The sequence below is a fragment of the Brachycentrus maculatus genome, unplaced genomic scaffold (genome assembly GCF_059751285.1).
Source record: "Brachycentrus maculatus isolate JH-2025_06_01 unplaced genomic scaffold, ASM5975128v1 h1tg000328l, whole genome shotgun sequence".
In the NCBI taxonomy this organism is placed as follows: domain Eukaryota; kingdom Metazoa; phylum Arthropoda; class Insecta; order Trichoptera; family Brachycentridae; genus Brachycentrus; species Brachycentrus maculatus.
The window spans coordinates 1,456,222-1,479,724 of NW_028281077.1; the positions used below are offsets into that span (position 1 = coordinate 1,456,222).

The window sequence follows — 23,503 nt, forward strand, 5'->3', positions numbered from 1 at the left end:
GGTTAGCAGTTTACCGACTGGCTCAAATCTGAGCATGGGACAACTTGAGCTGGGGTAACTTAATGAAGGTTGAAAGATTATAGGAGGTGAACAAATAAACCAAAGAAATCATATAAATTAATCAAAAAACTTAATAACATTTTAAGTTTAAACAAAAATAATGATAAAGTAATAATAAAATCCAGTGTAATTAATAAGTGAGTAACAAAGCTGTTTTAATAATCCTTCTTGATAAGTCAGTTTGTAATTCTTCAATAATAATTATCATTCCCATCTGCAGATACAGATTTGTAACTTATAAAAAAATACATTTAAATAATAACAGAATATCAGAAAATAAACTTCCACATATCGCCTTTCAAGGAAACCCTGAAGGATGTAGACCCCTAGGCAGACCTCCAAAAAGGTGGAAAGAGTCAACATCCCAAGAGCGACAGGCGGAGACACTGACAGATCCTGAGGATCTATAAAATGAAGAAGAAGAAATAATTCAGTTTACCATTTAGCCAACTGAATTGACTCTTCTTGATGACAGTTGTGACCATAGGTTACTGAGGTCCAATGCCTTATTTCTTCATTCCTCACAAAGTCAAAATACCGCACACCTAAAATTCTTTGCAAATCTAATCTCAAAGGTACGGTTGTTGTAGGCCCTTGAAAGGTGTCATGAATCACAGCCATATTATGTAATTAAAACCTTAAAATGAGGCATTAACGAAAAATTTCATTCGAATATAACTATTTAAATGTCTGTACATTTGTGAATCATAAAAATATATGCTTCTGGGGACTTGTATTGATATATTGTTTTTATCCACCTCATAATGCATTTTGTCTTTATAGTGTTTATTTTCAAAAAAAAAATTTACATAGTGATTACAGATGTAATTTGAAAATTGTTATAAACATTATTGTATGCCTCATGTTAAAAATTCCACTACATCATTTTTGGAGGGCTGGTCTGATCCGAATATCAATGGAATGACCTAAAACAAGAAATATACATGATAAAAAATAATACTACTTATTGACATGTTGTTTTCATATAAAGGGTCAAGAAAAATGTTATAAAACATAATTCTAAATAAAGAAAGTTTTATATCTGAATTATTAATATTGTTTGATAAAACAAAGTAAATGCATTGCTCTGGCTGATTTGTGAAATAGGAATGGCCCTTTGATTAATACAAACCTAAGAGCAATACAGACTTGTAGACATTTTGTCTTGATATATGGACTCAAATAGAGAAAACATATACCTATGTAAAGGTGGAGACTGACCGGAGCATTTTGTAGTAACATAACGTCGTAACATTGCTCGCAGCGAGCACCACCGAGCATCCAAAACTATGGATGGAGCGCTGGGCTTGGTGTACTGACTGCCTGAATGCTCGTATCGTAACGCGTTACGTTACGAAGAAATGCTCCGGTCAGTCTCCGCCTTAATATAGACATTTAATATCTGAAAAAAGTAAAATAAAAAGTGGTTTAAAACAAAGCGAATGCATTGCTACATTTGACATGTGAATTAGACAATTTTACTTGTACAAATGTGTCAGTTTATGCAATGTTTATGCAGTTTATGCAATAATTGTCAGAGTAGCTAAGATTCAATTGCAATACATCAAACGTTGATTGCAAATGCGATAATCCAATATAGACAGCTATCAAACAAAATAACACAAGCTAGTTTCATCAGCTTACTATAGAATAATAATAGGCTGTGAATGCGTTTGAAAGAGTTTCATTTTACAAAGTGGCATTGTATCTCATCAATGTGTCAAAAATAATATTTATTTATGTATTTAAACTTCATGTATGGAAAATAAATAAGTACATTGGCGGGTTTATTGTTAAAAAGCAATATCTTCCAACCAACCAAAAACAGACTAGTGATATTGATAAAAACGTATTGATACCATATATAGCTGTTTGCAATCAGAGGGTAGTTAGTACTTGAACATTAAAAAAAAACATAAATTACAAATTAACATATAAAAAAACATAAATTACAAATTAACATATAAAAAAACATAAATTACAAATTAACATATAAAAAAAACATACATTACAAATTAACATATAAAAAAACATAAATTACAAAACATGATAATAAGGAGGGCAAAGGAAAAAGGGAGTTTAAGGAAGGAGGTAGAGGGAAAAACTTAGCGAGGTTTGAAGGCCAGTTAGGATTCTAATGATAAATAGTAATGTCTCAGACGTTTCTTAAAAGTTATTAGAGAAGGTGCATTTGTTTACTCAGAGGGGTAATTCATTCCATAGTCTGGCCGCTTGGACAGAGAAGGAATTACTGAAGAATGATGGGTTATGGCGAGGAATGGAAAGTGTTCTTTCTTGGGAAAAATGAAGTCTTAATGAAATAGACGATGGGGTTGCAGAGAGAACAGAGAGAGGAATTAAGGAGGATAATCCGTTATCTGGTGCCGTCAATTCTACAACTTCATCGGATTTTGCTTTATCGGAATACATAGTGACCTGAACAATTTAATGAACCTACTTTTCATTATTATTTTTGTATTTTGAAGAGTTTTAACCCTTCTACATTATAAGAAAGGGAAAAAATAGCAATTCAAAATAAATAATAAAAAAAAAACAGTTTCATTATATTCAGTGGGAGTAGGTTATAGAGCATTATAGGGTGATATTTAAAGTACCTACTTAAAGGAGATTTTACATTGTGAATACAGAAGACGCCTAGTTTAAACTCAATCTTCCTAAAAGCATAGCCTAGTCATGACTTTGAATTAACTATTAATTATATATTGTGGGTATACTAGCAAAAAACGTTAAATCGAAAATATGCAATTTTGTCTTAATGATGCATATTATAAAGATTTCAATATTCTATAAACTGGCTAAATACTCTAAGTGGTTTGAAATGTTACATACATATACTACTACTACTAGTTGTGATCAGTAGCCTGGAGGAAAAGAGAGGGAGAGGAAGATCCCCACACGATGGACCGATCAAATTAAGGCAGCAGCAGGCACCTCAGTGGTTGGAGCGCTACGTGCAGCGCAGTCAATGGATAACTGGAGAAGAGTCATTGCTTCTGCAAGGGTCGAACCCTCAGCAATGAGGAATAAGACGGAGAATACATATAAATGTGGTTTTAAAAGTAAATTAAACTTTAAGTTTAGTAACTGGTATTTTATTCAGGCTACAAACTTTAACTGTCCGCCTCCGTAGTGTAATGGTCAGCACGCTTGGCTACCGTACTGGAGGTCTAGGGTTCGATTCCCAGGGGGGGAGGTTAAATAACTGTAAGTGATTTTCACTCTAATATTTATTCAAAATTACCGTGGAATGGTGATCAGCCCTCCCCTGAAGCGGAGGGCTGATCACCTTTCCTTCATGTGTTAACTATCAAGATAAAGATGCGTTTATATGATGCAGTGCCCTATGCACCATCGGGTGCTGATAAGGGTTTGAAGATGAAGAAGAAGAACTTTAAATAACAGGGATTATTCGAACAGGGATTTTGGAGTTAGCGTTTTTCTTCCAGTATACCCACGATATGTTAATATCATACAGGAGAAAGTGACCAAGTGCATTTTTTACAAAAACGTGATTTTTGACTATTTGATATCTTACTAGCCTAATATTGCCCTGAAAAAATCCCAAAGCGATTTTAAACTTGGAAGTACAATATATTTACTTATTAAAAATGAATAACTGCGTAAATGTTTATTTTCTTGCCAAGCAAAAGTGACCTAAATGGTCCTCATAAACCTTTTAGCTTTTGTAAGTTGGTCACTTTCTCCTGTACGACTACAATATGTATTATGAATATTACCTCGTTCCCGATAAATTCCAGAATAGCAACAACTTTCTTGATATCTTCAATACTCGGGATCGGGCTTGGGATAGATATTCTGGCTTCACCATCTCTGTCTTTAGCTTTGGTCTGCCCTTTGAGATGACTTCTGAGATACGTTTCTACCTGTTCATGACGTGGTAGGGTTTGCAAGGAAGACAGTAGTTTTGAGACATGATTAGTTTGGTAAGAATCTGGATCTGCACTTCTGACCGTTTCCAAACCTGAAGATCGGCTGATAATAACCTGGAAGAGAAAACGAATCGACAACAGTTTTTTTTCAAGTTTGTGATGTAATTGATTTATTTATTGGAAATCAACAGCCATTAACAAAAATAATATAAATATACAATATAAGGAGCCGATAATGAGGCCAATTACTGATTTTACATTTTATATGACAATATATAATATATATAACAGCAAGAAAGAGTGAAAATACTATTAACCTCAAAATAAAATGTGTTTGCCTAATGTGGCGTGTGGTGTGGTGTGTTGTATTAGGGTATTTTGTGTTAGAGTAAAGAGTGCGCAAGGCCTAGAGTTATAGTCGTGAATTATCCCTAAGCCGAGTTCCGAAGATGCTTCGCACATTGAACCCTATACTGAATCCAATACTCAAAACATAACCAAGAACTCAGCCCAGATCCTCTCCACGACCACACCCCGCAGCCTAAGTGTGTAAAGATGCATCTTGCTCAGTTAGCACTCTTATAATATTTTGTTTGAATTTATTTTTTGTGGTAGTAAAAATCAATTTGATTAAACCTGTGGTTATAAGAGTGCGTTAGGCGTGATACTGTGCTATTCGCACATAGTCTGTCCGATACAGAGGCTCCTCAAAGGGGCCGGTGTGACGAGTTCGTCGACCGGGAACTCTTACAGATATTTTGTAATTTGATATTTCCAGTAGAGTTATGCACTATGTATTATCAACAGATTGTTTGCTGTAAACGATTAAAAGCTTCTTTTACATACTTTTGTTAAAGATCGGCTGTCCCTTATAGACGTTCTATTTGCTTATATATTATTTATTGATATCTCAACATAGACGAAGAAGAATATGGAAGTCTGGGCATTTACGGGGCTTACAACCATCATAGCCTGGTTTAAGTGATCACTTTACACACATGTAACATTCAGATGGGAGGAATATCTAATTTATTATACTCAACCTATAAAGGATTGACTCGTTTTGTGTTTATAACAGCTGTTATTATCAAAATTTTCATTCATAATTTTATTTTGCAAAATTCGCCTTAAATGTTGTTTTCGTAAGTTGGCAACGAATGACGTCATAGAAACGAATCCACACTACCTACTATTACAGCTCTATAAAGCAGATACATAAAGGGATACGCTCCATAACACACCCGATGACGTAAAATTTGATGACGTATAGCGGTGTCCGTTTTTTGTTTTATTCAAATATCTCAAGTTTAAACCTTCATATCTCCCTTATTTATCTACAGATTTCTATAAGAATGTTGCCGATAGTCTTGTGATTTTTCATATTAAGTTATAAGTCAATAATAACACATGAAGAGAAAAATCCATTCTACCCATGATTATAACCACACTACTCATAGTGCTTGAATCACTAGAACTTCACTAGAGACATCTATTGGTGAGATGATAGAAGTATTTTATTGAGTAGAAACCCTTTCATTCGTGTGTGAGGTCTTTGATAAGTATTTGGACACACTCAAAATGTTAACTTAAACTATTTTCTTACTTTTGGTAGAGCGGGAGACGCCAAAAAACATTGTAAAAATCGAAACTGGGTTTGTGGTTACATGTGAATAATTAGGGTCTCTACCCTAATGAAAGTCCCCAAAAAACCGCCCGACAACAATGTGTTAAGTCAATTCTAGTATGTGGGATACTATGAATAACTTAGTTGAGCAACAAACTAGTAAACAGTATAAAAATCTTCTAGTGCATGACTATGATACAAATCGAGGCAATATTTTACCCGAACGTTCATTTTTATCCACTTATGTAATTAAAGCATCCTAATTAGAAACACAAGTGTTGTTTAATTAACAATGTTCTTATCTTATCTGCTTTATTGCAGGATGTTTTTATGATGAGAACACACAACACAAGTGCGTAATATTTACGAATATTAATTTATTTACACATTGAAAAGTACGAAACTGCATTGTCATTGTAGATATTTTTATTTATCTCGTCTCTGTCACTTGGTTCCTTGGCAGCCTTGGTTACTTGGTTACTTGGCAGCCTTGTGTCATGCGTTAAACTTTAAAATGATAACACAAAATGTGCTAATTACGTACCGATTGTAACCAAGTGCCTTGGTCACTTGGTTACTTGGCAGCCTTGTGTCATGCGTTAAACTTTAAAATGATAACACAAAATGTGCTAATTACGTACCGATTGTAAATAGTATGTACATATGTACTGGCATATGCCAGTGGTTCTCAAAGTGTGCTGCGTAGAGCCTTGAGGTTCCGCCGCATAATAACATAATAAATCAAAAATAATGCTACAATTACACGTCGAGTGTCTACCCATCTACCCGTGGCGAGTTGGGTAGACGCTCGACTGCGAAACTGGCGTCATGGATTCGATTCCCACCAGTTGTAAAATGAAACCAAGAAATATATATTTTCAATTGGCCTGGATGTTTGTGATGTATTTTTCACTTACCATACCTTATTATCTTTCATATAGATAAGCCTCTAAAGTAGAGGCTTTGCGTTGCCTTTATAAAAAAAATAATAACAAAAAACTTTTTGTGTGTGAAACGCGTGTGTGTATGTGGCATAAGCGATCACTTTATTCACGTAAATAACATCCATATTACCTTTTTTGTTAAAGGTGTACGGACTCGTATGAATGTAATGTTGTAATTCTGATAGATGTGGAATTTTTGGCCTATGGCAGTACCCCTTAGTTGACAATCTGTAAAGTTTACTTTGTGACTTTGTGATTGCTATATGTAGCTTCTTTCGGAAAAAACCATAGCTCTTCGCCTCAAATTGAGAAACTTATAATAACATTATAGATAATAATTAGTCTTGAGAAAGAAGCTGCTAATTTTGAATCTGGTGGACATTATAAATAACTCATAATAAGACAATAATAAAAACATTTGAAAGTATAATTTAGTTGACTTACGGATGCATGGGATTGAAGTAACAGCGTTAAAAATAACACTAATCCATATGAGAAAACGGACATCGATGGAAACATGACTATTTCGACGAGGATTTATTTTACAATGGAATATAAGACAGATTCGTTATTCGTTCAGAAAATGAGGTTATTAAATTGAATTACCCTGAAATAAATTATACATGCAGATTGAATATAATGCCACTATTACAATTTTCCTATGGTGATTGTGATATATTCATACTTAACCGTGTAATTTATCCAAATTAGCTTTCATGATAAGAGCATCTGACATGCAATCGATATGAAATACTTTATATAATTTGGTTATTAAATGAAAGCTATATTCAATTTAAAAAAAAATATTTTTAATTAATGTTTTAATAATAATAATAAAACCCTTATCCGCACCCCAATGGTGCATAGGGCACTGTGTCATATAAACGCAGTGTTATTTTGATCGTTTATACATGAAGGAAGGGTGATCAGCCCTCCGCTTCAGGTACCAGTCCATGGTAATATTGAATAAATATTACAGTGAAAAAATCACTTATATTTATTTTACCCCCCTTGGGAATCGAACCCGGGACAGAACGGTAGCCGAGCGTGCTGACCATTGCACTACGGAGGCGGACAAAATTAATGTTTTACTTAGTAAATACCACTATTTCTTTAAATCTACTGTGACACGTGTTTTTATGCATTCCGCATCATTTTCAAACACCGTAGATTTTAAGAAATAGTGGTTTTTACCAAATAAAACATTAATTAAAAATGGATAGATTTCACCACAAAGTGACTGCCAAATCAATTAATGAAAATTTTTTTTCAATTCAATTTATTTATTTATCATTAACATACACATTACAAACTAAAATTTAGAGCGTATACATTAACAAAAAATTAAAATAAGCAAGAATACTATTGCTAAAGGTGTAGGAGAATCCCGCTTCGGAAAACTCCTTCAGACACATAAAAGAGATCAATATCCAATGAGATATTGTTCAATATAGCACTAGCTCTTCCTACAGGCATAACCATCGGCAGGTTGGTCCTGTGCATAGGAATGTGAAACAATCTATGCCGACGCTGTCTTAAGTAACTATCGGGAACATACAGACAAATGCTAAAGATAATTTCAGGATAATTGATAAAAATGCGTAATCAAATACACATTCCTTCTAGTCTCTAAACTATATGAAGGCAGTATCAGCCTTTTGGAGAGAAATTGTGGTCCAATCTAAAGATGTTTAGATTAGATTAGAGTAAAAAAATAACTTATATTTATTTGACCCCCCCCCCCTTCTCTGGGAATCGAACCCGGGATCACCAGAACGGTAGCCGAGCGTGCTGACCATATATATATATTTAATATATATGAATAAGTGATGAGAAAACCACAGAAAACTTGTAAAAAAGTAATATTCGGTATTGGGTGTGTTTTTGTTATGTTTAACAGATGGCGCCGCCAAAGCCGTAATAAAAACTGATTTTTAAAAAATTATGTTTTTACTTATCACAGGTAAAAATGTCTCTTGTCGCAAATTTAAAGAAACACACGCATTCGAATTTAACATTGTGTCAAAAAAAAAGTAATCTGTGAATAACGTTAGGAGATTTAAGATTTTGATCAAATGAATATTAACAGTTTTGAGATATATTAAATTGTATTCAATTGAGTAATTACGTACATTTAAAAAATTCATTTTATTGTATTTGATACTTTTAAAAATGAGAAAAATGTTTATACAATATTAAGATGTTTATACAATATTAAAATGTGGAATTGTGTACTTGAAATTTTTTGTTGTTATTAATGTAACTATTTTTTATTATATACTTTAACTAAATGTAAAGCTGCACAATTCCCGAATAAATATAAAATAAAAAATAAAATACAATGTAATTTTGTATTTAATCAATTCATAACACAAGTTTTGTATTTGATTAATTGAACAAAGGGTATGTTTTCATTGAAAACCGAAAAAATACTCAAAATTATATTCCTGGAATAGTTTCCTTGATCTTATTAATGGTTTTCCTGTCAATTTTCCCATTATGCGTTGTGGGTAGCTTTTCCATAAAGACAACCCCATCTCTTATTTGCTTGTATTCCGACAAATTCTCTGAAAGAAAAAAAAACAGGAAGTATGATATTTGTACAAAATACACACACATAAATAAACCTTTTTTAAATATCATTACAACCCAGCAAAAGGTGTTAAGGGCTCTCAATGATCATGTCCACCAAGTGTACATCGGGGACTGCATCAATCCTGCTGTGGCTCAAATCAAACAACCATTATATCTCGTTTATTGTGTTTCATATGCCCTGCCAATGGCAATTGACTCCAGGTTTTTAAATTATCAAAACAACTTTTCATACTTCAATTTGTTACTGATTTTTTAAACGATTTTGTTTTGTTTACATTTTATCATATAGTAACTGCGGAAGACAAACTGATGATGAGTAAAATGTATGTTATCTGAATATTTTTTTTATACAACTCTTAAGGCTATAAGCTAAGATACAACATTTTGAGTGTGTTCAAATACAAGTATTTGGGCACACTCAAAATGTTGTAAATAAATTGATTGGTAAAATTAATAGGGAAAATGGTAAAAAAATGATATTTTCCAGCGTTTCTCATGTATGTGATGATAATCCAGGTTTAGGACCTCACATACAAATGAAAGAGTTTCTGTTCAAAGCTTCTTTCATATAATCATAGATGTATCTAGTGAAATTCTAGTGATTCAAGCACTATTCTTCGAATTTAAACTAAATACTGTATATACAAGTTCCGTGTAGTGTGGTTGTCAATCATGGGTAGAAAATTGGTGAATGTTACACGTATGTAAAGAGATCACTTCAACCGGCCAATGACGGTCGTAAGCCCCGTAAATGCCCTTCATATTCTTCTTCATCTATGTTGATGATGATTATAAAAAATAATATAAGCTAAGATGTTATATTTGAATTAATCCTACCCTTTACGGTATTCTTGATATCTTCTGCGGTCACCGTGGATCCTGGTACCAGTTGAACAAACGCTTTGGTATGGTAGTCATCATCCTCTTGCTTTATCCCAACAACACAAACATCATGTACTCCAGGAAGTCTTCGGATAACACCTTCCAACTCACATGGCACTATCTGCATTGAATCAGTATCAAAAATTAGAAATGCAAACAGCAACAAAACAAAATCACGAAGTCAAATCTTGAGTACATACATGGTTACTGATTTTCATCTTTGAAAGATTGATAAACGTCTCAAGAGAGACTGTAAAAGAGAAATAGTAAAACAAATTTACGAGGTGAATATAGTTGTAAATACATTCGCCAAGTATATTTTCTTAAGATGGAAAAATTGATAATAATTTGGAAAGGAGAGCGAATCCTGGGAACAGAGTGAATGGTGCGTTGAAATCAATTAAAGCAAATAAAAACCTATCAACGAAAGCTAAACTGGAAATACACAATGGAGTCCTGGTGCCAACTCTAACGAGTGGAATGAAAACATGTGTTGTCGAAAGAAGGATGAAAGTAGACTGAATGCAGTCGAAGTGTGATCTGAAATATGGATATGCGCAAAAAATTGTATGATAGACGTTCGAATGATGAAACAATGAAAGATTGCAAGGGTGAGTTATAAACACTATGGATAAAATTAAGAAAAGTGTATTCAGGCAGTTTGGACATGTGAGTAGAATGAATGTTAGTGATTTAGAAGAGGAAAAGCAAGGAAAACTTGGGATGATCATGTAATTCAAATACAAACTAAAAACTAATCAGGTCAGTAGTTGAAATAATCGGCGGTATGTATGAAGAGATGCATGAATATGAAGAGGTGAAGATTGTTAAGTCAGATTGGTGTGGCGTTCTATTCCCTTTGCCTACACCTGCGGGGAAGCGGCTTGATGGTTTGATAGTTAGTTTTTAGTATATTTTACCTGTAAATTTTTGTACTTGAACATTTCTTTGATTCTGTCCACGAAGTAGAAATTTCTGTCCTCGTCATAATACATCAGGTCTCCCGTATGGAACCATTCTTCGGCATCATATGCCTGAGCAGTCGCTTCAGGATTTCTGTAGTAACCCTGGAAGATGAATGAATTGATGATAAAAATAAATGTGAATAGTTTTGAACTTGCTCGAGGATTTTATCACATAATATCATGATGAGGAAGATTTTATCACATCATATCATGATGAGGAGGATTTTATCACATCACACAATGATGAGGAGGATTTCATCACATCATATCATGATGAGGAGGATTTTATCACATCACACAATGATGAGGAGGATTTTATCACATCATATCATGATGAGGAGGATTTTATCACATCACATCATGATGAGAAGGATTTTATCACATCACATCATGTTGAGGAGGATTTCATCACATCACTTCATGATGAGGAGGATTTTATCACATCACATCATGATGAGGATGATTTCATTACATCATATCATGATGAAGAGGATTTTATCACATCACACAATGATGACGAGTATTTTACCACATCACATCATGATAACGAGGATTTTTTTAGAACACACATGCTGATAATGAACTGATACTCTATCCATGTTCTCATGAACACTTACCGAGAAAAGTGTGAATTCCGATTTCATGCATAATTCACCAGTTTGATTTGGGCCCAATTCCTGATTTGTTTCTGGATTTACGATCTGAAAGGTAATAAAATCGTATTATTTTTTAGTTTTACGTAAAGATAAAAAAATATATATTTTTCACCATAAACCATTGAATTTTACTTAATACGAAATATAAACAGCCTACACGAACTGATCAAAATAAAATAATAAAATAAATCAAACCATGAACAAGTTGTAATTTTATTTATATTTTGGCTCGCCTTGTGCGATGGGCGGATAAAGTAAAGGATTCAGTAAAGTGGATAAAATCCAGTCATTAATATTCGAACCAGTGGATCTGTATCACTTAAGTGATAAGTGATACACATCCACTGGTACCCGATCACTAAGACCCGATAAATTGAACGATTGATGTTTTCGATTATTGTGTAATTTTTTTTTATTTCTAGAGGCATTTTTTTAAAAATACATACAATTCTTGCCCATAAATTCAAAATTTCTGAAATCCAATGAATCAGTGAATTGATAAAACACTGAATCAATAAACTGATCAGCATTCGTGATAATTGGGATCCGGTCACACAATCAGTGAATATAAACAGATCACTTTAATGAGTTTTATTTAAATATACGACTAGTTTCGAAAACAGACAGATGTTTTCATTTTCTGGTAAAAATTAAGACTGTTTAAAATTTTGCGAAGCAGAAATTAAAGCATAGTTTTTGTCCGCTTCCCTAGTGTAATGGTCAGCACGCTCGGCTACCGTTCCGGAGGTCCCGGGTTCGATTCCCAGGGGGGGGGGTCAAATAAAAAAGTGATTTTTCACTCTAATATTTATTCAATATACCCTGGACTAGTATCTGAAGCGGAGGGCTGATCACCTTTTCTTCGTGTGTTAACGATCAAGATAACATTATGTTTGTGTAATGCAGTGCCCTATGCACCATTGGGGTGCGGATAAGGGTTTTAAAATTTGAATTGAATACTTAATATGTACTTTTAACTCTTTAAAGGTTTTTTAAGGCAGTTTTTTTTTTTATTTGATTTAGTCATTGTAAAAAATTACGCATTAGCAAATTGAATTGAATATGTGCATTTTATACAACTTACTCTATATTTTACCCATGGTACAAACTTCCCACATGAGTTAGGAACATTTCCCACCGGTACACAAGTTATTCCTGTTGATTCTGACATTCCGTACGTGTTGGACACCTTCCCGTTGACCAATCTATTCTAAAATGAATATAAATATACTAAATTAAAAATACAACACACCTTAACATGATATGAGTAAAACTTTGGGAGAGTTCACGCGTGTCGGAAGTGAAACTTTTTAGGTTCTGCAAGCATTTGATTTTATTCACTGCTATCTTTGCGTCTGAAGACTATTTCATTTATTATTTTTTGACATATCATCAAATATGAAGAAGAATATGGAAGTCTGGGCATTTACGGGGCTGACGACCATCATAGGCTGGTTTAAGTGATCACTTTACACACGTATAACATTCACCAATTCTACCCATTATTGACTATATATATATATGTTATATATATATATATATATATACATATATATATATATATATATATATATATATATATATATATATATATATATATATATATATATATATATATATATATATATATATATATATATATATATATATATATATATATATATATATATATATATATATATATATATATATATTGTATATATATATATATATGTATGAACCAACTTTGAAACATTGTTCTTGAATCACTAGAACTTCACTAAAGACATCTATTGGTAAGATGAAATGTATTTGGATACACTCAAAATGTTGTTAACTATTTTATTATTCCAGGATTAGAAAATTTTTATGTGGAATTCAATTGAATAAAATCACTGTCAATAAAATTTAATATTTCTTTTATGTATCAATTCCATTCAACCATACTCTAAGAAAAAAATAAGAGGTTTCTGATAGCTGAAGCATGATGAAAACACGTTAGACTGCAAATTTTCTAGATTACTAGAGAATACTGTGTCGATGGTAGTGCTTGATCTGACTGTAGACTGATATTTGTCAGTGTTCAATTTGACATGAATTTTTCATACAAAAATCTTATCAATGGTTGAGCTTCATCTGAGTTGAGTTGATGTTGAAATTACCACTCAGAATCATTGGCAAAAATGCTGCACCTTTAAAAGTAAAACTTTTTGAGCAATAAAAATTTAAATGTATTCAGTCAATTTACAGTATAATATAGTATATAGCGTCCCCTGGTTCCCTATACGTATTAACACAGTACGCGCGGAGAGAAAGATCTATGAAATATACGACGGAGAGAACAGAAACGATTCTCTACAATATTTAAAAAAAATTAATGCAATATGGGTGCTTAATGTATAAAGTGATCGCTTAATCCCGCCAAATGCCAGATCATAAGCCTTGGGATGCTCATAATTTCATCTTCTTTCGTATGAAGAAGTAAAGATGATCTAAGCTAAAACACCTATAATATAATACTCGTAGTATCCAATGATCAATCAAAGATAGAAAGATGGTTGATCAGTATATCTAAAACTATAAAAACACTAAAGAAAAAGTGACTTATAAAAGATTAAAGTAGCTTTGTGTATTTCCAGAACAATTTTACTATAATGTCATCTGAAGCTTTGTGGTTTTCAGACCGTCGAATAAATCAATTTACACTTACTTGCAGTGCAGTTAATTTTGCATGTGGCAACACACATCCAATACATGTGAATTGGTAAACACAGGAAAAATCACATTTGTCTATTTCAGGATGGTTCAAAATTTCTGATACAACTGCAGGAGACACCAATACAAATTGAGGCTGAAAAATGAAAAAATGTATACATACAAAACTGAAATTGATTATTTATTTATACTAGCCGTATTTTTATAATGTAATTACCAGAAATGAAATTAAGGAGAATATATTTGTAGTATTAATAAAAAATCAACTTAAAAGGAGTGGCACAAGATAGGTACCCTAAGGTATTCCAAACATATTTTTTTATAATTATCGATTCAAATATTCAATAGCTTTCTATTGTTTTTTTTTATTGAAGCGACAACGAACGTCTTAGGTCTATGCATTGTAGTTTAGCTCGAAGACATTTGTGTTCGGCTTTGCTAAATGCTTTAACAATATCTGTGCTAAGAACATCAATAATTTAATGATTTCATATCTTATCAACACCTTGGTGCTTTAATATTACCGAAGTCAAGACATGGTGAGTATGATCATATAATCCAATTATATTTGTTCCAGCGTCTATTTAAATCTTCGACGTTTACCTTAAATCTGTTGATAACGTCAAAAGTCATCTCAGCAGATACTGGAAGTGGTGTATACAGACGAGTATTTCCCTTCACAATCGCAAACAAGTAACCAAATACTCCAGTTAGCCAGAAAAGTGCAGAAGATATGAATGTCGTAATAACGGGAGCCTCCCAGTCGTTCACATTGTTTTGTCTAAAAACATAGTATATATCTATTAGTTCGTAAAATTTACTTTATGCAGTTTTTTCTCTACTCGGCCCCAGTTACGATACGAGCGACGCATGTCGAGGGAGAAGCAGCGAACGTCCCACCATCTTATTTGTTATTGACGCTAGCCGCATTCTGCTTAGGGCTCACCACCCGTATCGTGACCGCGGACTCAGTACGCTTATGAATGGATCATTCATATTATTAGCTAATAAATTCATGTAAAAAATCACAAGACTATCGGTAACATTATAATTGAAATCTGAAGAGAAATAAGGGAGATATGAAGGTTTAAACTTTAGATATTTTAATAAAACTAAAAACGGACACCGCTATACGTCATCAAATTTTACGCCATCGGGTGGGTTATGGGGTATATCCCTTTACGTATCTGCTTTATAGAGTTGTAATAGTCGTAGTGTGGGTTCGTTTATGTGACGTCATTCGTTACCAACTTACGAAAACAATGTTTTTATGATTGCGAATTTTTCAAAAGAAAATGATGAATAAAAATATTGATAATATCGGCTGTTATAAACACAAAACGAGCCATACACAATCCTTTATGGGTTGAATATTTTAAATTAGATATTCCTCCCGAGTGATAATACCCTATTGAGGTTTTACAAGTAGGTGCGTTAGTGAATTGATGCATAAAAACGTATTATTTTTCTTTTCATGATATGCTCCAGGGGTCAGTCATATGTGCCACTGTTATAGAGATAGCAAGGTTCATAATATAAAATTGCGGAAATTATTGTTTTTACTATTAATGACGTCACTTTGTTTCAGTGTTTTCCTGCGATTTGAAATTGAGGAAAATTCATCCTTTATTTCTTGATAATATCCAACTACTGTGATTGCAAATTACATGAAGTTTTGTGCAAAACTTACACATGGTAGCCAAACTCGTTATCACACTCTCTTATCATTCATCGTTTACTTAGTGTAATACATCTTACAAACGCTACACTTCACGTCTACCGGCTTCGGAATAACAGTCAGCACTTGATCTGATGATGGAATGGTTATTCTGAATCCGGTAGTCATGAAGTAGTATTTCAAGTTCTGTTACACAAATGGAACGATGAATGATAAGAAGAGTGTTATATTACTATACCACAAAGTTAACAATTGTTTTAATACACAACAAAAAAAATTGTCTGCAGGATTTGTAGGGACAGATCTTAATAAATTTTTATTTACATTTTTTACAACATCTCAACATAGATGAAGAAGACTGGAAGTCAGCCTATGACAGTCGTAAATACGCAGACTTCCATATTCTACGTTCGGATGTTAAAAAATGTATAAAATAACTGCTAATTGGAGAAACCTAATTCAGATTTGAGAAAAAGTATTTGGACATGGTCATAATGTTGTTATTTTAAAAATTAATGAAATTTATTAATTTTACTTACGGAATTAATGCATTGAACATGAGATTTTTGTGCGTCATACAGATCCCTTTTGGTAATCCTGTTGTACCACTTGAGCAAACAATAATTGCAACTGTAGTGCTTGGATCGAACTCAGTTACCCTTAAACAAATTGAAAATGATGATTTTTAAATTTGTAAAAAAGCGACATTTAAATTAAGCGGAATATATTGTGTTCATTGTTGGATATTTAGTATTTTCAGTTCTTAACACATTTCGGCCGGGTGTTATTTTACGCCTGCGGACCGCTGACGACGGGATTCGGTTATGATGTCCATATAGTTTAGACATTATTAAAGAGATCGGTACATACTATTCATATTTTTTTTTCTTTATTTTAAATTCTTTTGAATTAAACAACATAATAAAAATACAAATATAAAAAATATATTTAATGTATAATAATAATAATAATAAAACCCTTATCCGCACCCCAATGGTGCATAGGGCACTGTGTCATATAAACGCAGTGTTATCTTGATCGTTTACACATGAAGGAAAGGTGATCAGCCCTTCGCTTCAGGTACCAGTCCATGGTAATATTGAATAAATATAACAGTGAAAAAATCACTTATATTTTATTTACCCCCCTTGGGAATCGAACCCGGGACCTCCAGAACGGTAGCCGAGCGTGCTGACCAAAATATATATAAATACAATACAATACTAATATATAAATACAAAAAAAGATCCCACAAAGGCATGGCCTGTGTGTGGGTATAGAATACAATTTAGGTCATAGTAAAGGGCACTGGCAAAAATACAATAGAAGTAGAACTAGAATAAAAGTGTTTGTTTAAAATACAAAAAATACAAAATACTATACTAATAGAAAATAAACAAAAAAATATAAAAAAGTAAAAAGTTAGCAAGCATGTACTACGTGAGTGAGACGTCTACAAGAAAAATGAGCTTAAACCTGTCTCTTCAATAAACAATTTAAGCAAAATTTTAAATCGAAACAAACTTAGGTAATTGACATCTAACATCTAACATTAAAAAATATATATATAAATGATAAATTATTGCGTTTTTTCATTTTTTCTTTCATCAGTTCATCTTTTCTGACTTTGAAATAATTCTGGCGTAGAAGGTAAAAATACTTTACATAAAAATTCTTTACATCTCACCAATAGATGTCTCTAGTGAAGTTCTAGTGATTCAAGAACAAGGTTTCTAAATTGGTTCAAATATATAGAACTTCCAAGAATTTGAGTAGTGTGGTTGTCAATAATGGGTAGAATTGGTGAATGTTACACGTATGTAAAGTGATCACTTAAACCAGCCTATGACGGTCGTCAGCCCCGTAAATGCCCAGACTTCCATATTGTTCTTCATCTTTGATGAGATGTCAAAAAATAATAATATAATTCTGTTAAAAATAAAAAAATACTAAAATATTCACTTACTGAAAATCTTCCTCAGTTCCTGTTTCTTTTAACAAGTCATATATTGGTGTAAATTCCTGGCTCGGACATTCTCCTATGATGATGATATCAATATCCATATTCAATTCTTTGAGGACATTTTTCATTATTGAAGCAATGGACAAATCGCAAAACACTATTTTTGGCTGTCCCATATCCAGCATGGCCTTGATTTCACCTGTAATAAAGGCAAACCCATAAATACAACAGCTTTTTTTACTGATTCGTTTTCTCAATATTTCACAGCAACAGTTATTTCAATCTGAGTTTGTTGAATAATAGATATAAACAAGAATATGGAAGTCTGACGACCGACATAGGCCGATTTAAGTGATCACTTTACACACGTGTAACGAATGTTACACGGGATTGGTAAATACCAATTCTACCCATTATTGACAATCATGCTACTCAAATTCTTGGAAGTTCTATATATATATGAACCAATTCAGAAATATTGTTCATGAATCACTAGAATTTCACAAGAGACATCTGTTGGTGAGATGAAAAGAAGCTCTTTATTATTATTAAGCTATTAGTATGTGAGGTCTGAATCCTGGATTGTAATCACATACATGAGAAAAGGACACACCGAAAATGTTGTAAATAAATTAACTGGTCAAATTATAAGCTAATATAATAAAAATGAAAATGATATTTTCTGGCGTTTTTCAGATATTGATTATAATCCAGTCATTCGGACCTCGCATACTAAAATTAGAGTTTCTGCTCAATAAAAACCTTCTTTTCATCTCACCAAAAGATATCTCTAGTGAAGTTCTAGTGATTCAAGAATAACGCTTCGAAACTGGTTCATATATGTATATAGAACTTCCAAGAATTTGAGTAGTGTGGTTGTCAATTATGGGTAGAATTGGTGAATGTTACACTCAAAATGTTATTAGTTATCACATACCATGGACCATGGTAGCGGGTAAGGGTAATATTGGACAGCCAAGGGATAGGCAAGCCACGATTGGTATGGCCATATCATCACTGTTTACTCCGCAAAGAACTGCTACATCGTTCAGCCCTAACTTGCGTCTCGTCATCTCTTGGGCTAGACGGATGCTGCGAAGTCTTACAGATCCCTGGGTCTCAGTGTGACCAGTAGTTATATTTTTCTGTAAAAAATAATGTTTTATTAGCGGATATCAAGAAATATTTAAGTTTTGGGGAAAACAAAAATAAGACTAAAAAAAAGCATTAATTGATTCGGCATTCACTTTGCGGAAATATCAATTCATTTTTAATTTAAGCTTTACTTGGTAAATATCACTATTTCTTAAAATCTATTGTGACTCGTCATTTGATGCATTGCACATCATTTCCGCATCACATCCGCAACATACGGCATTTGAAAATGATGCGGAATGCATCGAAATACGTGTCACAATACATTTAGAAAAATATCGGTATTTATCAAGTAAAACTTTAATTATTATTTATTTTTGAAATTAATATTTCTAAAAAAATTATATTTCCCAAATTGTAAGAACAGTCGAACCTCTCATAAGGAGCACCTCTCATAACGAGTAATTCACATAACGAGCAAAATAAAATCTGAAAAGTTGCTCCCTGAACGAGCGATATTTCGCATAACGAGTAACAAAGGAAGGGCAAGTCCCTTTTTCACGACATTCACTTGACACATTTTCGAAAACTTTTTCAAGCGGCGGCTAAAACAAATGTCTTAAACATTTTTGTAGTTAAAAGGGATAAATTATTTGTCATTAATTCATATTTTTATTTGCGTTTTTTTTCCAATTCTAAATTATATTCCAAGCTTTAACACTCCTTAACAATTTACAAATAATTTTGTTTGAATAAACATTAAAAAAAATTTTTTTGCCCTGGAACGCATTAACGTATTTTCCATTGATTCGAATGGGAAAAAATGTTTTGTTCAACGAGTGTTTCGCAGAACAAATTATACTCGTTATGAGAGGTTCCACTGTATTTAATTTTAGTTGTAATGTCTAAATACTGAAAATTAACATAAGAAATACAATAACATCAATGAATAAAATTATTATTGGTAATTACATGCGAATTTGCACGTACATATATTTTCAAATATTGTACTATGCAAAAAAAAATTAAGTAAAAACCTGAAATATCATGTGACCGTATTTCTTCATATTTTTCAGAGCATTTCTTGTTATATGGAAGTCCATAGTTTCAGCGATTTTCTTAAACGAATCATATTTTTTATTCTCATCGTCATGATTTGGTAGGTCCATGTTGATGATCTGTAAAAAAACTTTTCTTTAAACATTTATTATAGCATTGTAAAATATAAAATAATATATTAAGTCGAAGTCTCTGAAAATAGACATAAATAACTACAACATAACGAAGCTCGAACTGCAGACTTACAGGTTGTTAAAAACATCAAAACCTGTAGTTTTTTGCACACTAAAAATTACAACCATAAAATTTAAGTTTTGTACCGACATTTCTTGGTGGAACTCCATTTTACATAAAAAAATAACAATATAGTTTTTTTTCCCAGTTTATAGTTTTTTCACCAGTCTGATAATGTCGGTAACAACGGATGCCGGTTACTGGTCAAATAAAATGTATGGTAAAAAATATCCAGTCTTTATTTTATTATATTTAAAAAAAAGTTCGAAATAATTTTCATTTATATTTTATGTATTATACACATATACTAATACCAAAACAAAATGTTTTGAATTATGAAATCTATGTAATGATATTTCTCAAATGTGGTTTACTACAATTGTGATAAAATAATTCTTAAAAACACCTTTTATTTGCCAAAATATTTGTTATTTATTTTCAAATAACAAATATCCATTCAGAAATATCATTCGTCAATACGTTACATTTATCATTTTGAATTGACATGTGAACATAGATGGAAAAAATATGGAAGCCTGGGTATTTACAGGTCTTTGTCACATGCTTTACACGTCGCTCACTCCTTTCAAGATCGTCATAAATCAAAAAAACTTGATTTTTCAGGAGAACGTTTTTAAAGTTGAAAAATATACCGAACTTTTTACTGTGCAACAGATCTTTTTAGGTAAAACCTGAAGGTATTTTCTCCATTTGAAAAATATTTAGTACATTAAAAAAAATTAAGCAATACCTTTTCTTCAAAATGCAATAACAACACTTTTTTCCCTGTAGCTGGTAAATATTAAGTTAAAAATATGCCGCTTTTGCTGGGATATAGTACATTTTCTAGGCATTCCGAAAACATCTATGACGTTGAAAGGAGTGAGCGATATGAACCTCAAAGATCTCATATTTCACATTGGTATAGTGATAAATAAATAAATAACAAAATTCAAAACAAACTAATTAAGATATGCAATTATAAATACTGCAAACACGCGGTAAAAAAATACATTTAACGTAATCTAAACTTTAAGTATCTACAGTGTATTGAGAAGAAAATATTTCAAAATAGTAGTAAAAATAAAAAGGAATTATTTTATGTAGGTGAAAACTTGAGATAAAATAAAAGTACGACAGAAAATTGACGACTTTTTTTTTATGTGACGTTGTTGAAAGGAGTGAGCAATTTGTTTCAAATTCACGAATCATTGTAAATTCACTCGACTTACCGTCGAAATATTATTTAATGAAGAACAGGTTTGGCAAGTGTACTCATGTACAGTTTACTGCGCGAACGCGTCCAAACTGGGCGACTATGGAACGTCTACTGAATAACCAATTAACTGATGGCTATTGTTGATCAGACGGAATTCGAAGCGCTGAAACAAATTTATACAGGGTGGCGCAAAATTAATCACCCTATCGGAAGATTGTATGATTTTTTGGAAATAGCGTTGCACGTCGTTCATATTTGACATTTAAGAGTTGCGGAAAATTTCTAGTCCGATTTTGATTTAAAGTATTTTTTTCCCAATTAAAAAACATTCTTCTATGTTTCCGCAGATACTATGTGGCACATTTTGTAAACTTTATAAAATTAAATAACTTAGTTCAACCACTTTTGATTAACTGTACTTATAAAAAAGTGGTTAAAACTAAGTTATTTAATTTTATTAAGTTTATTTTATGAAAAAATTAAACACTTGAATAATCCACTTAATTGAGTTTTATTTTTATTTACGACTAGTTTCGAAAACGACAATTGTTTTCATCTTCTGGTACAAATTAAAACTAACGAATAAAAATATATTTAGGTGTATAAATAGGTAATAAATATAGGTAGGGGGGTTAAGGAACAACATTTTTTGTAAAAGGAAACATTGATAATAATGATGACGTATTTTGAAACAGTATAATATTAATTATTGTTCATCTGAATTTAAATTTTTATGTATTTCTAAATTTTCTAAATTATTCATGACTTGACCTTTATTTGTAACAGAGTGTAATAATTTAACTGTATGAGAGTCATACACTAATGTAGTCACCCCCCTACCTATATGTATTAACCTATATATACACCTAAATATATTTTTATTCGTTAGTTTTAATTTGTACCAGAAGATAAAAACAATTGTCGTTTTCGAAACTAGTCGTAAATTAAAATAAAACTCGATACAGTGGATTATTCAAGTGTTTAATTTTAATAAATATACATATGGCAAACTTATAATCTACTTTTGCTGTGCCTCTCCAAAAAAGAGACTGCGTTCTTGTGCTTGGAGAGGGACTTACACTCAAGGTTTATTGTTTTATTTTATTAAAAGTATAATGGTTTTAAAAATAATACTAAATTAAGTGGATTATTCAAGTGTTTAATTTTTTAATAAAATAATCATGTCATTCCACAAAGTTAATGCCGAATCAATAAATATTATAAAGTTTAATTTTTAAAAATATGAAATTCTTTATTTGGACCTATACATTTTTTTCTGTTATGTGAAAAAGATGATATCCGACAAGTGGCTGCCGCCAGTGTTGATATACTTTTGTGCCCGTTTTATTAATTAGTTTGTATACTGCAACTGTTTAGTTTTCAAATGTCAAGTATGATTGATATGCGACGTCATTTGCAAAAATTATAGCATCTTCCGATTAGGTGATTAATTTTGCGCCACGCTGTATTTGTGTATGGATGAGAGCTACTTATCGCGGTGGTAATACACAGAAAATTTGATACGGAGTGCCGTTCATATAATAAATTGCTGATAAAAGATAAAACAGGGTCATCAGGAATGTGCTACAATTATTTTTTTATTATTTAAAGAAATAAAGGATATAAGTATTTGTGTTTTTATTATTTACAAAAATACTTAATTTTCATACTATTTCTGTGAGCCTAAGCGGCTTATTATTAGAAATAGGTATCAAATTGTGATAGAGTGGGTTCGAACCAAAAAACACTGATTCAAGAGTCCGCGACACTGACCACGGGACCACAACCCGACACAACATTATTTACAACATTTTGAGTGTGTCCAAATACTTTCACATACACACACAAGTTCAGGCTTTCCATTAGATATTATAGATGTCTTAACTTGAGGTGAATCATCTATCGTTTTATATGAAAGTAGATG

The 23,503-nt window shown here is 32.1% G+C and overlaps 2 protein-coding genes across 5 annotated transcripts; both read right to left on the reverse strand.

Moving 5' to 3' along the window:
* Positions 1-834: 834 nt before the first annotated feature.
* On the reverse strand, positions 835-7,073 carry LOC148304153 (uncharacterized). 4 transcript variants are annotated; one of them, XR_015838383.1, is made up of 3 exons: positions 5,575-5,926; positions 3,819-4,085; positions 835-986 (listed from the first exon to the last, which is right to left on the reverse strand). XR_015838383.1 is itself a non-coding variant. In XM_088268797.1 (3 exons), exons 1-3 carry the CDS (start codon positions 7,056-7,058, stop codon positions 921-923), a joined length of 408 nt encoding a protein of 135 aa, XP_088124923.1. In that variant the 5' UTR covers positions 7,059-7,073; the 3' UTR covers positions 835-920. The 4 variants fall into 4 exon arrangements, 2 of the variants coding, with proteins under 2 accessions (XP_088124923.1, XP_088124924.1); XR_015838384.1 differs by lacking the exon at positions 5,575-5,926 and adding an exon at positions 4,289-4,740; XM_088268797.1 differs by lacking the exon at positions 5,575-5,926 and adding an exon at positions 6,984-7,073.
* Positions 7,074-7,801: 728 nt separating this feature from the next.
* LOC148304154 (luciferin 4-monooxygenase-like) lies at positions 7,802-21,692 on the reverse strand. The gene is made up of 12 exons (XM_088268773.1): positions 21,593-21,692; positions 20,105-20,245; positions 18,910-19,117; positions 17,976-18,171; positions 16,549-16,668; positions 14,935-15,112; positions 14,327-14,467; positions 12,722-12,847; positions 11,599-11,682; positions 10,937-11,083; positions 9,972-10,137; positions 7,802-9,106 (listed from the first exon to the last, which is right to left on the reverse strand). Exons 2-12 carry the CDS (start codon positions 20,234-20,236, stop codon positions 8,979-8,981), a joined length of 1,626 nt encoding a protein of 541 aa, XP_088124899.1. The 5' UTR covers positions 20,237-20,245; positions 21,593-21,692; the 3' UTR covers positions 7,802-8,978.
* Between the last annotated feature and the right edge of the window lie 1,811 nt (positions 21,693-23,503).